The 18,552-nt window shown below is 41.4% G+C and overlaps 1 protein-coding gene across 4 annotated transcripts in view; it reads right to left on the bottom strand.

Annotated features, from left to right (window-relative positions):
* Positions 1 to 18,552, bottom strand: part of FARS2 (phenylalanyl-tRNA synthetase 2, mitochondrial) — a 208,831-nt gene that overhangs the window by 58,040 nt on the left and 132,239 nt on the right. For all 4 annotated transcript variants that reach the window (XM_079985031.1, XM_079985034.1, XM_079985033.1 and 1 more), the window contains one exon: positions 4,240 to 4,391. In XM_079985031.1, the coding sequence (XP_079841157.1) occupies positions 4,240 to 4,391 (152 nt within the window). The remainder of the gene's footprint in view (positions 1 to 4,239; positions 4,392 to 18,552) is intronic.

The raw sequence follows: 18,552 nt of genomic DNA, 5'->3' as shown, positions 1-18,552 counted from the left end.
TCAGTTGTGTAAAACCAAAGGCTTCCCCTTCGCTCCAAGCTTGGCCAATAAGATATGCTTTTATTTGAGCAAAGACGAGAATGATCTTGTGTATGAAAGGATACAGCTCATTAATAGAAAATCTCTATTCTCTGATGGCTGATGTCAAGCCTTCCCTGCTCTTTTGCTGGTGTTTTATGTGTGAAGCTATTCCCATGACTTTGCTAGGTCAGCAGTTAAACGTAATACCAAAGAATCCCTTTGAAAATTGCTGTGTGCTTAGAGCGAGGAACAACAAGGTGCTGAAGGTGAAACTGATTAGGTTTTCATTTGTGTAATTCTAGTAGCAATGCTTCTTCATGATCTTGCATATTTTGCAAGGTAAAATTCAAGCAAAATAAATTAAAATAAAAAAACCCTCCCAAAACCACCCACCTCCCAAAACCACACTATTCGTAGCCATGATCTTTAAAAAAGAAAATTAAGCAGTGCAATGTGAGAGAAATTTGGGTAGGAGAAACTGCCTCATCTAGGAGTAATAAAATGAGAGGATCTCATATAAAACAGCTCTTAGAAGACATAAAAATAATAAAGCTATGAATGGATGGGATTGCCTTTAGAAGACAATATTAGTCAACATTTCCCACCCCTCCTCTCAAAATACATGAATTCAAGGATGAGACTGAGATCATTATATCCCAAGACTTGTAGCATACCCAAGGATTTTAAAATGCTAACATATCTAACTAAATAACAAGTGCTATTAGCTTTCCTTTCCCCAGTATTAGTATTTGCTTTAGACAGTTACAAATGAGCAACTCTGCTTCAAGAAAGTAAACAAGCATATCACTCAAACCCAAAAAGAGATTTCTCTGTTCACTCCCCGTGCCTCTTCTCTTTTTTTAAAAAAAGACAACAGCGATGCAGCAGAAAAGCAGCAAAATCAATTTTGTTGCTTACTGTCTCCCCTGATGCCTTTTCCAAGGTATTTTTAGTTGTTCTGATTAAAAATTTACTTCCTACGTACCACTGACAGCACAGTTCATTTCTGGATTAGAGTTTTATGTATTTCTTCCTAGCTCCTTCTGTATCTCTCTTTACCTAACCATGCAAAAAGACGTATTCTTCCTGTCAGGCCTCACAACGCAAGGCCCAGTTTCCTGTACTGGATAAAGGAAATCTCAAACATAAAGATATTCTGCTTTATTGTGTGTAACAAAAAGAGACCGAAATATGTCTCTAAGAAGGTGGCACACTCTCCTTTGTTAGAAGCCAGGTGGTCAACCTATCAGGAATGTTAGTGTATTGGATTTCCTACATCAGCAAGAGTTTGACTACATGACCCCAGAAATCCCTTCCGACTCTGCTTGCAGGGAGGGCTTGAGGTGAAGTTGTGATACCATGTCACCTTTTATTTCATGTGATAATTTTTATATCTAACTTAGAGCTAAGTATCTTTGAGCTAGTGCATTCACGTGAATAAATCTGGAAGTTCAAGAGGCAAATAACACATCACATACTGAGATGCATAACAAAGCTCCGATATTTTGTTTGTTTTTTAAAATGAAAAGCAGTTCGCTTGGAGTGGAAACAAGAGGAAAGAGCTTCCTGAGACTTTCCCCCATCAGTCATTTTCCCTCTCCACAACCTAAGTTTCCCACACTCATAACACTTCAGTTCCTGTTCCTCCACTCATAAATGCCCCCCTCCCCAAGCTGCTCTTTATTTATTTTTAAATAAAAAATACAGTTGCATTGCAAACTAGTACTGTAGTTCACCTCTAAGCACAGATCAGTCATGTAACCCACAGAATGGCATTACGCAATTCATTCTCTCTCATCCTAAGCCGCCGAGTGGCTGCCGAGACCACATAACACTGGTCCTGAAAGATCATCATTGGCTCCCAGTACATTTCTGAGCACAATTCAAAGTGTTGGTGCTGACCTTGAAAGACCTAAACAGCCTCGGCCCAAGTATACCTGAAGGAGCATCTCCACCCCCATCATCCAGCCTGGACATGGAGATCCAGGACCTTCTGGCAGTTCCCTCGCTGTGAGAAGTAAGGTTACAGGGAACCAGGCAGAGGGACTTTTCGGTAGTGGCACCTGCCCTGTGGAACACCCTCCCAGCAGATGTCAAGGCAATAAACAACTATTTTACTTTTAAAAGACACCTGAAGGCAGCCCTGTTTAGGGAAGAAGAAGAAGAGTTTGGATTTGATACCCCGCCTTTCACTCCCTTTAAGGAGTCTCAAAGCGGCTAACATTCTCCTTTCCCTTCCTCCCCCACAACAAGCACTCTGTGAGGTGAGTGGGGCTGAGAGACTTCAGAGAAGTGTGACTAGCCCAAGGTCACCCAGCAGCTGCATGTGGAGGAGTGGAGATGCAAATCCGGTTCCCCAGATTACGAGACTACCACTCTTAACCACTACACCACACTGGCTCTCAGTTTTAAAGTTTTTAAGTTTTTAAGATTACAAGACTACCGCTCTTAACCACTACACCACACTGGCTTTCAGTTTTTAAGTTTTTAAGTCTGACACTGTATAGTTTTTGATATTTGGTTGGAGGCCACCCAGGGTGGCTGGGGAGACCCAGTCAGATGGGTGGGGTATAAATAAATTATTATTATTATTATTATTATTATTATTATTATTATTATTATTAGCAACTTCACAAGGTTGTTGTAAGAGGGATAAAGGGAGGCGTGGACATACAGTGGAACCTCGAGTTACAAACCCCTCAGGTTACAAACTCCGCTAACCTCGAAGAGTTACCTCGAGTTGAGAACTTTGCCCCAGGATGAGAATGGAAATCGTGTGCTGGCGGCGAAACGGCAGCAAGAGGCCCCATTAGTGAAAGCACGTCTCTAGTTAAGAACAGTTTCAGATTAAGAACGGACCTCCTGAACGAATTAAGTTCGTAACTAGAGGTACCACTGTATTTAGAAATTGGCAGCTTGAAGCTGAGACCCCTCTGAGGAGGCACTTGCCTGCATTGCCTCACAACCGTGAATGAGGTGGTTTTCTGCATCCTATCATGGACTTGTTTTTTGCGTTTCACTGGAGAAGACTAATTTCAACATACAGTGGTACCTCGGGTTAAGAACTTAATTTGTTCTGGAGGTCCGTTCTTAACCTGAAACTGTTCTTAACCTGAGGAACCACTTTAGTTAATGGGGCCTCCTGCTGCCACCACCGTGTGATTTCTGTCCTCATCCTGAAGCAAAGTTCTTAACCCGAGGTACTATTTCTGGATTAGTGGAGTCTGTAACCTGAAGCGTCTGTAACCCGAGGTACCACTGTACACAGAAAAGCCTGCCACATGGAAAATGATCACTGTGGAAAGCAATTTAAACCAGCCCCATTTGACAGACATACACTCTCTGTTGGCCTTCAGACCCACAGTTCACATGCACAGGGTCCACTTTCATTATAACGTTTCATAGAAGGTTCTGTTGTGCCAAACTCCAGATATTCCTTCATGGAAAACTCAAAATTTATTCCTAGTCCTTGGGCATTTTCTCTTTGCCTCTCTGCCCCGAACCTATTCTCCTGCATCTTATTTTCCTTTCTTCCTGTCCTTGTTACTTGAACATCTTAACTCAAGTCCATTAATACCAATACATTTCCTGCTCAAGCAATGCTAATCCCAATGACTTCTCAAGTGAATATAAATTTCCTTTAGCTTGGTCTTTTCCCCTTTCTGCTTGATCCAGCCATGCAAATACCAACTACTTAAAAAAAACACCACTTCACTAAATTTACAAAATTTGCACCTAAACTTTGGCCTAGTCTTATCACGTTTGAACACTACAGTGGTGCCCCGCAAGACGAACGCCTCGCAAGACGGAAAACCCGCTAGACGAAAGGGTTTTCCGTTTTGGAGGCGCTTCGCAAAACAAATTTCCCTATGGGCTTGCTTTGCAAGATGAAAATGTCTTGCGAGTTCCTGCGGTTTTTTTTTCCCTTCCCCCCCCCTTTTCCTAAGCCGTTAAGTCGCTTATCAGCTGATCCTCTGATAAGCCGCTTAACAGCTGATCACTAAAAGCCGCTAAACCGCTAATAGCGCTAATCCGCTAAGCTGTCAATGGGCTTGCTTCGCAACACGAAAAAACCGCTATACGAAGAGCCTCACGGAACGGATTAATTTCGTCTTGCGAGGCACCACTGTATATGCTTTTGGCAAACCTGTAAGTTTTTACAGGCACTTTTCATCATAAACATCAAACTGGGGGGGGGGGGGTATATGTCCAACTTACTTTGGATGTGTATATTCATCTATGAGGTGAACTTTTTCCACCACATCTCCTCCAATGGTTCGAACTAAATCATAGAAGTCATTTTCAGAGTATTTTTCAGAGGGCAGCCAGAAAGAGATATCGTTGATCACAGGAGGATATTTGCTGAGAGGCTAAAAAGCAACAACAAAAAGGTAATATTATGAAACAGCACTGAAGTGAGTTTTCCAATGGTGTAATAACGTTAATTGATTTCACATTCTATGGTAATTGTATGGAGGACAATTTCTCAAACAGTATATAAGGACATGAGCAGACCACTACAATTACAGAGCAATTTCTACAAAAACAGAAAAAGTAGCTCTTTACTCACAGGTACTTTTTCACCCAGCTCTGCCACAACTCAAGTCAGCTCATGTGTCCTTACGTACTGTTTGAGAGAAACTCCTCCATAAATATTTGCTATGGTCATGGCAGGCGGCCATGGGTGCGAATGTGTGTTTCAATGTCTCTTAAGTTTAATATGCATTTTAAGGTCTTTGTGTGATAGGTGCCGAAATGGAAATCTACGGGCACTCTCTGAAGAGAATGTATATCACCTCACTGAAAATTATACAGAGTTCACCGGCGGCATTAAAAACAGATGAACATCTAGACATGAAAATTTAATGGGCAGATCAGTCATCCACACAACTTTTCTGAAAAACAGAATATATCAACACACAGAGGCACTCTCTTGTGTGAACTCTTTTGCAAGTGCACATGTGAGCTCTCAATGTCGTTACTGGAAATGGCGTAGAATCACACCCTTCGGCCAGGTTACAAAAAAAGACCTTTACGTCTTGATTTTACTAGAGAGGCCATCTGTTGCTGAAGAGACTAGCTTGCCTTTAGATGGCACAGGGGCTTGTCTCTTTGACAGCAGGAAAGGAAATGCTTCAGTGAAACCAGAAAGCAAAGCTCAGGCTGAGCACATAGCTCTCTCCCATGACACTTTTCTCTTCATGCCAGGTCCCCCCACAAACCACAATTCACTTATATGTTTATTTGTTTATTTAAAAATACCTATAACCCTCCCTACATCTATAGATACAAGGACAGGGTGCAAAACATAAAGCAAACAACTATACAAGCAACTGTAAAACAATAAAAACAAATAAAGGCAGCTAAGACAACAAAACAACTTTCCTCCAGGTTTAAGAGTAAAAATACAGAAGGGGTTTTGCCAAACGTTTTTTACTGATTTTGCAATAATATAACTAAATGAACATGGTAACTTTCATACAAAGAAAATTGTGAACATGCCCCCTCTCCTCTTGCTAGAAACTTAGTAAGTATTCAGATTCAGATTCTGTTTTTTGATCTTCACTTATGTTTGCTTACTATATATTTTTTTAGTTGCTTCAACAGGGGTCTTATATGTTATATCACCAGAGTCTTTGGCAACCAAAGGAGAAAAGACACACATCAGCATAGCTTTGACAAAGGGAAAGCAATTAGGAAGTCAAGGTCCACACTGATGCAGCCAACAAAGTATTCTCCATTTTGGACACATTAACATATGTAACAAATTGGCATCAACTGGCATAGAAAGCATCTGTTTCTTTCCTCCTTTCGATACTGCTACATCATGGGTTACTTTCTCTGCAAGTGCTATTCTCCATGCATTCTTAAACCATAGATCTAACCCTATACCTTGTACATTTCATCACGTTTGGCCTATGGTGTTTGGTTTGGAACACAGAAGTTAAGCAGGACTTCAGTGTAATAGCTCTGAAACACAGAATTCTTAGTCACCACGTTCCCCTCATAATTCATTTTACACAGAGAATCTGTTGAGTGCTGAACCTTCCCCACCCCTCCATTTTTTCCACGCAAGACCCTGTCGTTCTGGTTTTTTAAACTGTTTTATTCTCCAGCAAGGCGGGGAAAATCCAGCAGATACATGAAGGCTAAAACTGGCAAACATTTTTTTCTTTTTTTTTCTTTTTTGATCCCATAGGTTTTGCATGTTTATTTACTTTTTGTTTATATAATACAGAAAAAAACAAAACAACAAAAAAGAAATAAAAAAGATTGAAAACAATCCAAAAACATTGAAAACTAATATTACATCATATAATACTCTCCCCCACCACCCACAGCTTCCCTACGCTACAATTCGACTTCTTTGAATCTCTATTTCCACCTTTATCTTTGCATTCTCCAAATGTATCATTCTTTATATTTCTTTTATCTCTTCTCTTTTCCAATCCACAGATATGCTTTACTTTTTTATTCTAGGCATATTAGCATATCTTTCTTAGAACAATATTTTAACATATAATCTTCGAAACATTTCCATTCCTTTTTAAATTTTTGATTTGACTGATATCTTATGATTGAGGTTAGCTTTGCCAGTTCTAAATATTCATTTGATTTGCAAATCTACTCCTCTTTTGAGGGCAAGATTTGAGATTTCCATTTAGAAGCAATCACTACCCTGGCAAAACTGGCAAACATTTTCTGTTCCTCCATCACTCCTACCCTGCAAATGTTTCAGCCCAAACGAGAAATTACATTAAGACATGGCTGCTGGTGCAACCTGCAGTTTTGCCCTTAAAATGCACTGCCAAATTATCCTTAGGCGCATCAAGCGTATACAGATTTCCTTACTTTGTTGTTTTTTCCCCCGCCCACAGCAGCTGATGTGCTGTCCTGATTAATACAATATATTATCTCAATAAGAAAATTGTATTTTACGCCTGGAAAATGCTTTATGACAGAATAGTGAAATCCTAAGTGAATACCTGATAAAGCAATAAACCTGTAAGAAGGGCAAATTTACGGTGCAGTGATTAATACAGATCTGGCTGCACATGACGCAAACACTTTAATGAATATCTGATAAGGAATACTGTGAGAGTTTTAAATTAACAGCCCCACAGCGATCCCAATTGTGAATCACAAATGATTATCCAACTTGTTACATGAATAAACTTGTCAAACAAATTCATCGCCTGGATAGCAATTTCGAAACTCAACTCTCGATAAAGCCATCACACCAGTGCTCTTGATGAAATGCCAGTGTCCATGAAAGATGCTTCTCCCGTTAACACCAACGCCACTGTTGCATGTTAAAGAGTTTCTACAGATAATGTATGGCCACAAAGCTCATGTGAACTGGTTGATTTATATTATCAATGCAATAAAGCACTGGCATGATCGAGGCAGTATTTTTATAGCAAAAATAAAAATAAAAATATTTATTCTACTGTACACAATTGTATGCCCCATGGTATGTATTTCACATTTACATGTATGAGATTTATGAACCACGTGCGTACACACACAGTTTAAATTTCCTCGATGACTTATTTATAAAATCATTTTTAACCCCACCCCTTGCTCCCTCCCTCATTCCTATGTGGCCCTAAAGGCGGCTCACAACACATTAAAAACGTAATACAATTAATTTACTGTAAGCAGCAAAGGAGGCAGGGAAAAGAAGCATCTTGGAAAGTCAGTTTTAAAAACTGTGTTAAATTTGAATTAATTTGCTGTTAATTTGTTTTAAAAAATGGAAAACCAATAAAAATTAATTGGACAAAAAACAACCTTAATACAATTAAAGCAAAGCAAAACTTTAAAAGCCAATAAAATATAATTCCAAACAGGAAGTGGTGGGCAAGGGCAGGGTGAGAGAAAGAACCTTAAAAACCAACCAAGAGTGGTCAACTAGACCTGTTGCTTCAAGAATTATTTCAGTGTTGCTATCCAGTCTCTTGGTGTGTTGGGTTTTTCGCAGGAGAGGGTGGAGCGGGTGAGGGAAATTCAGTTGGGGAAGTTGAATTTGTAGCAGCAGCATGGGGGTGTGCAATTAACTGCTTCCCCACCCATGAGAGAAAAAGGAAGATGCTTATGAAGTGGTCTGCTGTTGCTGGAATGAACACTTAGATGGGTATTAAAAAGTCTCAAGTCCTTTATGAGAGAGAGAGAGAGAGAGAGAGAGAGAGAGAGAGAGAGAGAGAGAAGAGTGGCTGTTTGACCTGAGCTGATGACACTGCTGTAGTGTATGAATAATAAATAAATAAATAAATAAATAAATAAATAAATAAATAAATAAGAAATAACCACAACAAATGCTCTTCAAATACAGTGGTACCTCGGGTTACATACGCTTCAGGTTACAGACTCCACTAACCCAGAAATAGTGCTTCAGGTTAAGAACTTTGCTTCAGGATAAGAACAGAAACCGTGCTCCGGCGGTGCAGCGGCAGCAGGAGGCCCCATTAGCTAAAGTGGTGTTTCAGGTTAAGAACAGTTTCAGGTTAAGTACAGACTTCCGGAACAAATTAAGTACTTAACCTGAGGTACCACTGTACACTGCTTGATTTTTAACACTGTCATCTGGAACTTATCCTAGAACCAGCATCAGAACCTTGCTTGCTGTAAATCCCAATCTCTTCTGATCCCACCCACTACCCCCGTTACCATGCCTGGGTATAGCCCTGAATAGGGACGGGGGTGGCACTGTGGTCTACACCACTGAGCCTCTTGGGCTTGCCAATCAGAAGGTCGGCGTTTCGAATCTCCGCGACGGGGTGAGCTCCCATTGCTCTGTCCCAGCTCTGGCCAACCTAGCAGTTCAAAAGTATGCTAGTGCAAGTAGATAAATAGGCACAGCTACGGCAGGAAGGTAATCGGCGTTTCCATGCACTCTGGTTTCCATCACGGTGTCCCGTTGCACCAAAAGTGGTTTAGTCTTGCTGGCCACATGACCCGGAAAGCTGTCTGTGGACAAACGGCGGCTCTGTCGGCCTGAAAGTGAGATGAGTGCCACAACTCCATAGTCACCTTTGACTGGACCTAACCATCCAGTGGTTCTTTACCATTACAGTGGTACCTCGGGTTAAGTACTTAATTAGTTCCGGAGGTCCATTCTTAACCTGAAACTGTTCTTAACCTGAAGCACCACTTTAGCTAACGGGGCCTCCTGCTGCCGCCACACTGTCAGAGCACAATTTCTGTTCTCATCCTGAAGCAAAGTTCTTAACCCGAGGTACTATTTCTGGTCTGTAACCTGAAGCGTATGTAACCCGAAGCTTATGTAACCTGAGGTACCATTGTACCTTTATAGCCCTGAATAGAGCAAGATCAATTGATTTTTAAAAAACAAACATAAATGATTTACAACACATGAAAACAGAATTCCTTGCATGATTTAATGCTGGCGTTGGAGTTTTGTGCTTTCAACAGTTTGTGACAGGCAGAAATTCAATGGGATAAGACTCTCCTAGTACAGTGGTACCTCGGGTTAAGTACTTAATTCGTTCTGGAGATCCGTTCTTAACCTGAAACTGTTCTTAACCTGAAGCACCACTTTAGCTAATGGGGCCTCCTGCTGCCGCAGCGCCGCCAGAACACGATTTCTGTTCTTATCCTGAAGCAAAGTTCTTAACCTGAAGTTTCTGGGTTAGCGGAGTCTGTAACCTGAAGCGTATGTAACCCGAGGTACCACTGTATAGGAATACAATTATGGGGAAGGCTTTACCAGCTGACATTCCATCCAAAAGACATCTTAGTGCTTGTGTCTGGCCCACGATTTACCTTGGGACCCTCCACTCCAGCCACAAAACAGGATACAAATCTGCGTGACACAAAGTGTGTGCAAAGGTGACACATGTTTGTTCTCTCTTTTGCAGGTGGGGCAATCTTCCTACAGCGTACCAAACCCAGGAAACCCACTTCTCCATATAACATAACAGCTGAGACCGATCTGTTAATTCAACTCATGTCCCCAGCATTCTCCTAGGGTTAAGGCACTCCTTTGTGCTTTTATTGCACCAATTTCTACCTTTTTCTAATTAAATAGCTTCCTAGGAGGAAACTATTAGGACATCAAAATTCATGCCAGATGCAAAATACACACCTCCTGAGCAATTGCCAGCACAAATATTGCTGTTTAAAATTTACAGCGCAGTGTAAAACAAAGGCAAATCTCTGTCATCATTCAATTTGAGCAGAAAAGTCCCACTAGTCATATATAGCTAAACAGATTTCCTCTCCTGGTTGCTAAGGCCTCGCAATCTAGGAAAACGTGACTCGTGATCCTGCATACATCTTAATATGCAAAAATTATGGGGGAAAGAAACAAAATGAACCCAGGAATGCACAGGGCACCTGTAAAATCTTCTCTGGGCCAGTGACGGAGCTGCAGTAATAGTTCGAAAAGTCACCAAGGCAACTTCTAAATGTGGTTTAGCAGATTTCACCACCACCATCACCAGATGCTTCTTCACTGCACTGGACATTGCTATAGCTATAGTGAAAATTAGCCTTCGGGGTCAGTGGGTAAGATACACCCAGCCTTCTTTAAGCCAGTATATGGCATCATCAAATTATGCTCCCTAAGAGGTCATTCCGAAAGTTTTCAAATGCTCTGTTCAGCAACTGGCCTAAGCTCAGAAGTGATGGCTGTGACTTGCTAATTGGGATTCCCATAATATCCACATCCCTTCAGTTTCCTAGAAAATGTGTGCCCTTTGCCACACGGTGGCAAGGTGATGCAACCTGGTAGAAGTCAACCACATTAGTTGTATGACAGCGTGGAAACAGTGAACTTTGTTGAACTGGGAGCACAGAGTGGGGTTGTTAAAGCCTCTCCCACTTGCTCTTCCCATCTGCAATTGATTGCTGTCCCCATGCCACCCAGCTCATGACAGATCAGCTAGGCCAGGGGTCAGCAAACGTTTTCAGCAGGTCCACTGTCCTTCAGACCTTGTGACTATATTTTTTTTGGGGGGGGGGGGATGAACAAATTCCTATGACCCACAAATAACCCAGAGATGCATTTTAAATAAAAGCACACATTCTACTCATGTAAAAACACACTGATTCCCGGACCATCTGCGGGCCGGATTGAGAAGGTGATTGCGCTGGATCCGACTCCTGGGCCTTAGTTTGCCTACCCATGAGCTACGCAGTATGGACAGATGAGCAGAGCTCCCCAGGGCTTGGGAGGCCTGTGAGGGCTTGGCAGGCCTCACAGAATGGCTGAGGGTCAGGGGTTGCATTTGGAAACTGCACCAGCATCATTTAATAAAAAAGCAAGCATCTACAATATGCGTAAGGCTGTAATTTAGTACGGACCATAGACCTAGGCTTCATTACACCGGACTTCACACACCCTCAAATAATAACTGCTTCCATTTCCGAAGCTTAACAAACAAATGAATTAAAAGTGTATCACATTTGGAGTTGTGGTTTTTTGGTCTTTTTTTGCATCCAATAGCAAAGTTGAATGGGAGTTTTAACTGCCATTTGCACACTTCCCTTCTGAATTCCAAGTACCGGTACATCTGGTGGCAGATTTTAACCGGTCAGCTAAGGAAGGGAACCAACAAAAGAATCCTGGTTGGACTCAGGGCTTAAGTCAGTTCTGGCTTGTGATCTAGAAGCAAAACAAAACTATCTAGTGCATCACCTTAGCCTACTACTGTAGTGGGTAAAGTACTCAAAATATTCCTTCAATAAATCCATTATCAGGATTTATTTACATTTACCAGGGTCAGGACGGGAGGACACTGGACTTAATGGAGCTCACTTATGAGAAAACATGTACTTAAGACTGACTTTTAAAAAGAAAAAGAAAAAATGCAACTAGAAAACTGCCTGATGTTAAAAGCAATATACGCAGAGGATGATCTCGCATACTGAGGGGATTTTTCTTCTTATTTTTGTGAGGGAGAGTAGTGTGTGCTGTGTGCCCAGAAATACATTTCTCCCCTCCCCATTCCTTATAAGTGAGTGCAAGTTGTGTTTGGAACAGGGAGGGAGGTTTTGCCCTCCCCTCCTTGCAAACATTGTCCAAAACTGTTAAAAGTGATTCACTTAAGTGGGAGAAACCACAGTGGCGTACCTGAAGACACAACTGGAGTACCTGGTACCTGACCCATTGCCACCAGTCCTTATGTATTAATCTTAATGTTATCTGCACAATCCTAGGTGTCATATTTCTTGGTCACTGAGAAGCGTGACAGAATGTTGGGAGCTTTTATGGAGATGCTAATCTAGAAGGGCCTTTATATATGCAAATATATCTCAGCAACAGATATTGCTCTATGGATTACTTAAGCATTCAATGCAACCATTATACGTTACCTTTCGGAATAATAATAAAGACTACGCTTTATGTAGTCAAGGATTTTTTATATGTATTCATTTATGAGCTGTTTGCTGAAAGAAGTCTCAGAGGCAAAACTCTTGAGTGGATAAAAATTTAGAGTGCATTCTGCACTGTGGCACATTTGCTTTTTGAAATGGCCCTGCTTTCCTTAGGTACTACTTAAGGAAGCATTAGGACTTAACCGCAGTTGAATTTGGTTTTGTTTTTGAGAATAAAGAATTAAAGTATCACCCATGCCACAGAATTATGCCACTGGAATTGAATATGTGTATATTTATTTTGAATCCAGAGGTAAGATTATCACTTGAAACAAATTGGATCGACATTCTATTAGAATGTACAAAATCTGCTTTTTGGGTAAAAAAAAAATATCCAAACAAATTGAAGGGCAGTGAGGGCAAATAGGGTAATTGGCAGGGAGAGTAGAAGGAAAACAACACCATGATGAAGCAACAGCCAAGGGAACGAAGGGGCAGCACAGCCGTGTGAACATTTGGCATGCTGAGTATTTTTCAGTATCTGTCAGTCTGCATCAATTGTGCTCCTTTCAAAGCACATATCAAATTTAGAGAACATTGACACAGCACTAATATACTGTCTCTTTGTGAATTGGACCTGAACTTTGATACATTTGATTTTTCTTTTGTCTCCTGCTGTTCTGATAACAAGCTTTCTGCATTTCCTAATCATATGCACTCATTCTTCCTGGAATTTCAGACCTGGGTTACTTCTTCACTAAAATATGGACAACCCTAGCACACATTCTCAAAAGGAAAAGGAATGAAAAACACCTTAGAGATGTGATCGTGACTTTTTTTTAATATTTAAACCATTGTTTATATCCTGCCTTATTGCAGAAGCTAACACCAAAAAAATATATAAATTGTGGCGGTGAAATTGTGGGGGGATCATTGATTTCTAGCCTGTAATGTAGCTGGACTTAGCATTGACTAAAAGAAGGCAGGAAATAGCATATGGGAAATGGGGGCAATGGGGGGGATTTCATTATAAGCAGGAGGAAAGCTAATAATTAATAACAGATGGTAATAAATTATTTATGTGAGAGTATATTGGGGTTTCTCAGAAATAAATGAAGGTCTTGGTCACATAAGATACAAACAGCTTTCAACATGTGTCCATTGGCTGGTACATCTGGGCAAAGAAATGAAGAGCCCTTTTATTTAAAATGTAGAAATACAAGATGGGTTTTTAGCTACTTACAAAATTTGGGCTTTTCCTGTACTCTACCATCTGTTCTGCTATGAGAAGCAACCACAATGGTCTTATAAAACACAATGGAGAGAAACAAGTTAACTGTGAAATGAAACTTGGTACAATCAGAGTTACATAAAGTAGATTTATGTTCAGCAAGGCACCTTTAAATATGTGCCTGGCCAGAGCAGGACAGCGCAGTGTACCTTAAAAGTTAAAGCATAAACCTTCCTGCTTCGGTTATAAACATACTTGGGAATCTGTGATGGCAGCCTCCACCCAAGATATTGGGGGGGGGGGTGCGCAAAGATACGGATGCAGAGAAATCATCAGAAATGGATATTTTCCTTTGGTCTCGTAACGCTAGCTATTCCAAGGGACACAACATAACGAAGTTCATCTAGGATAGAAGGGATGATGCGATCTGGTGCAATTTCTTTAGAACTTCTGGGTGACTGACACCTAGGCTTAATATTGACTCAACCAAGTCCTTAGAATGAAGTAACTCCCCTATAATCAGAAGGGGAGGCCCTGATGGGGCTGCTGCAACTGGCTGCAGTTGGCCCTGACCCATCATAGGGCACTGGACCTCTACTAAGAAGGAAAAACTGCTTCTACGATGTTTATCTGCATGTGATGCTTAATGGTACCCAGGAAACTTAGGTGCCACCTTTATTCTTGGCTAAGGTGTGCTGCCAGTCCAGTGTCTCACTTCCTTCCCTTAAAGGTAAAGGGACCCCTGACCATTAGGTCCAGTCGTGACCGACTCTGGGGTTGCAGCGCTCATCTTGCTTTATTGGCCGAGGGAGCCGGCGTACAGCTTCCAGGTCATGTGGCCAGCATGACTAAGCCACTTCTGGCAAACCAGAGCAGCACACGGAAATGCCGTTTACCTTCCCGCCAGAGCAGTACCTATTTATCTACTTGCACTTTGACGTGCTTTCTAACTCTAGGTTGGCAGGAGCAGGGACCGAGCAATGGGAGCTCAGTCCATCGCGGGGATTCGAACTGCCGACCTTCTGATCGGCAAGCCCTAGGCTCTGTGGTTTAACCCACAGCGCCACTCGTGTCCCTTTTCCTTCCTTTACTATGCTTTATTTCTACCCTCTGTGCATAGAGTCCACTGCCCATGGAGGATGACAACTTGTGCAATGGAGAGCAGCTGAGGTTGCAGGGCAGCAAATGGCCCTGGTTGTGCTCACACGATGCTTATTGCATTGCTTCAGTTCCCTCTTGCAAACGTAAGATTCATTTAGATTATGGTTGCATTTTTAAAGGAAGGCTTTTCATTCCTGATAGCATCTGGTCAATCATTATTAAGTCGTGTATTTCTTAGGAACAGTTGGGACGTCTGCTAATTTTACATGATATGCTCCCTATTAAAGCACATCTAGGGGTTTTATTTTCCCAGAAAGAATACTGAATGGAATTCTTACGAGCAAACCAGTATAAATACAATTTCATCAAAATCAGGACTGAAATCTTTGCATTATGCATTTTTCCTGTAGTCAACACCTAACTGAACAAAACTGGACTCTAAGTCACCATCTGGATGTTTGCTGGACTGCTGCATTGTGATTTTGATTGTTTGCTAAGCCTTTCAATTTCAGCGCTGTCTTTTATTTTCAAACGCTTGCTAAACAGCATTTTAAATTGCTCCTGAATCTTTTAAAAATGCTTCTGAAGGGCATTTAAAAATAACTATTTTGTGCTAATAATGAATTATTGCTTCAAAACAAACGATTAGAAACACTGCCGTAACATCTGCCAATAGTGTAATATGTGATTTGTGCTAGCTAGCTAGCAGAAACTGACAAAGGAGTGATTTTGACAACTGACATGCCCAGGTCATGATAAACTATGGTTTACTGAGACTTGAGAGAATGCACTTGCTTCACTCCCCTGCCCCTAAGCATCAGCAACAAACTACAATATCTGGCTTAGCACTATGTCCAAACCAAGGACTATAACTTGTTTCAGTCAAAGAAACCATATTTGGTAATCCAAGAACAAACCTTGGCTTCAAATCATGTTTTGTTAGGAGAGAGAAACAAACCACAGCCTTCAGTTTGGATATACTGCTAAGCCAGGGACCATGGTTCATAGTTCCTATTCATGTGAGGAGTGAAGAGAAAGCTGTCTAAACATTCACAGTAAACCAGTAACTGTGATTTACCATGACATGCAAGTACAGCCAGTGTTAGCTACTCATGAGATGCCTCTTTCAAATGGTTCCTTGGCCATATACTCTGTAGTAATGGCATGTCACAGTTTGTTATCCAGAAAGCTTGTTTTGAGTTGCATCTGTGAGAACAGGACTCCACAGGAATCTAGGAGGAAGTTTGGAGCTGGCAAAGTCATATGTATCATTTTCTCATATTTACTTGGTGGGTTTAATTCCACTCTATTCAGTGGGCTCAGAGTTGCTTGTTCCCAAATCATTATCAAATTAATTGAAATGATTTGAGGGATAAAAGAGGCTAAATGAAAATTTTAAAAAATGATTCTTTATAGCCATAAAACCTATTGAAACAACAATCTTGAACAACCATATCTTATTGTACACAATCTGTTGCAATAAGCATCGAACTGGGGGTAAAAGGGCAGAGTCAGTGACTTGTTTGTACTCTGTTACACATAAGGAGAACCAAAAGTGGTTTATCATTTAATCCTTTAATACCAGCCAATAAAATAAAAATTGCTTACAGCAGCTATATCAAGCAGTGTTCAACCATAAGGCCATTCTATACTGTCTACAACTTGACTTTTCAGTGATCTTGGAATAGAAAACCAATCTTTTGAATGATTCGATGCGTCCATACCACAAATCATCATTCCATGCCAAAGCAGTTTTCAAGTTTTCCCCAACCACCTTTTCCACAAGACAACAGTCCCGTGAAGAAAGAATGTGCATTTAACTTCATGGATTTGGTCCTGAGTCACAATCAGACAGTATGAGAGGTGCATTTACAAAACTAAGTTCACTCACAGAAACCCACGGTAGAGGTCAATTGGATGCCACCATATAAATATGACTGGTGCTGTCTGTCTTTTACCCCCAGTTTGGAATGTGTGCTTAAATGTACTTTAGGTTGCCTGAAGAGTTCTCACGACTTTATAGAACCAAGTGGCACACGTGCGGAATACATTTTCACTGAGTTGAATCCTACAGACAGAAACTGCAGCCAAATAATTCAGTTCTACAATAATATATCTTACTTCCGATGTATAAGGCTCGGGATTCTTTGGTACATGCCTAGATACTCTCACAAGTATATGCAAACCCAGATATACTCACTTCATACATATCCTCAATTACAATCAAGCTAATGAGCCAATAAATCAAATCACAGGCTGAACCTCATTATTTTAGGCATCCAAGTTCAATTTGCTTACTAATGGCTGCATGGCTGCTTTTAATAGATGTGCTATTAAAAAGTAAACATAATGAATGAATAACTATTTAGGCATCATTACCCTATAAAGATGAAAAATTTCAGAGAATGCGGAACCCATGGAAGCTACTTACTTTTTTTTTAATCGTGGAAAAATGCTAATCATAAACTCAGATCGCAAAATTACACAGAGGAAAAGAGCTACTAAAAACATCATCAGGTCTATCTCAACTTCATATTGATGCTGAATGAGCTGAAATGGCTAGTTTGTACACACATAGTTGTTTGTCCTGAAATGAACAGTACAGATGAGGAAGCAATTCCTCACCCTCACCAATTTGGCGTATTTTGGGGTTTCCGAATATACCCAAATAAGGTTTTGATTTCTCAGTGGCCTCATGTATCATTGCATTGTACAACATGGACATAGCGACATCCCAATCTTTTGTCATTTGTCATGGCACCTCTAATTCGCCTGCGTTGGGACAAGGCAACATCACAGTGAAAGCATGCAGCCCACAGCCCACCCAAAGCAAGGAACTTCACAAATGATTCCTTGATCCTGCGTATGTATTAGAGAGAGAAGTTATAGGAGGACCAGCATACTAATGCTTTTGAGTGGAACTGCAACATTTTCTAGCATTGGTGGATCTTCGTCTTCCCACAACTTCATGGGCCAACTTTGACAGATGGCCAGCCCCACCCCCTAATCAATCATCTGATGTCATGATGGTGTCTAGTGATTGACAGGTGGGTGATCCACCCATCATAGTGGGTCTACATGGGTAGGGTGAGAGGTCTTCTTTGCCAACTTGTTTCCCATAGGGAACACACTAGCAAAGCAGAACCCAGGAGGGCTGGACACTCTGCTACGCAGCTGATGAGCAGAAGGTTTCATCCTGCTTGCTGCAGAGGTCACCTTCGCCAGTGAGCTCCCCGCAGAGAATGTGCTCGCAAAACAGCATGCAGCAGGAGGAATCCCTGCCCTGCTCAAGCTGACATTCCCCAGTGACGTCAGCCAATGGGCAGGTTGGTGTGGTTTGGGGAAAGTGGCCTCACAGGCCAAGTTCAACCTCATGGTGGGCCAAAAATGGTCTGTGGGGCCAGAGGTTCCTCATCCCTGCATTATAGCACAACTGGGCTGAACAGAAATGCCTCCAGGTCGACTATCTCTGATCAGGGGCAGTGATGGTGGTGGCAAGGCTGATGAAGTGGTGTCTCAGATCGGAGGAAAGGATCTACTCATTCGGATGCTGTCTTGCCACCTGGACTCCCCTTCAATATTGCACTACTTTTGAACCTCGAAGGAATTATTATTTCACTGCTGTTCCTTTCCATCTGAAATAGCATTGTGTCGAATCATTGCTATGTTCCCTCCTACCCCTTTGGACCTCATGAGTCCAGATAACATATTCTTGCCACCTGGAGATTAGCTTCAAGGCCACTCTCAGACGATTTTGCATATCTTTAGCGGTTCACCCTTCTCCTCCTTCCCAGCTCTTAGCATGTGGCGATGATGTATTGTGAGACTAGTTTCAGATGTGCTCCAGCCTTTGGAGC

The sequence above is a fragment of the Podarcis cretensis genome (assembly GCF_951804945.1).
Source record: "Podarcis cretensis genome assembly, chromosome: 7".
In the NCBI taxonomy this organism is placed as follows: Eukaryota; Metazoa; Chordata; class Lepidosauria; order Squamata; family Lacertidae; genus Podarcis; species Podarcis cretensis.
The sequence above is the reverse complement of the archived record's forward strand: the minus strand, read 5'-3'. Positions and strand labels throughout refer to the sequence as shown.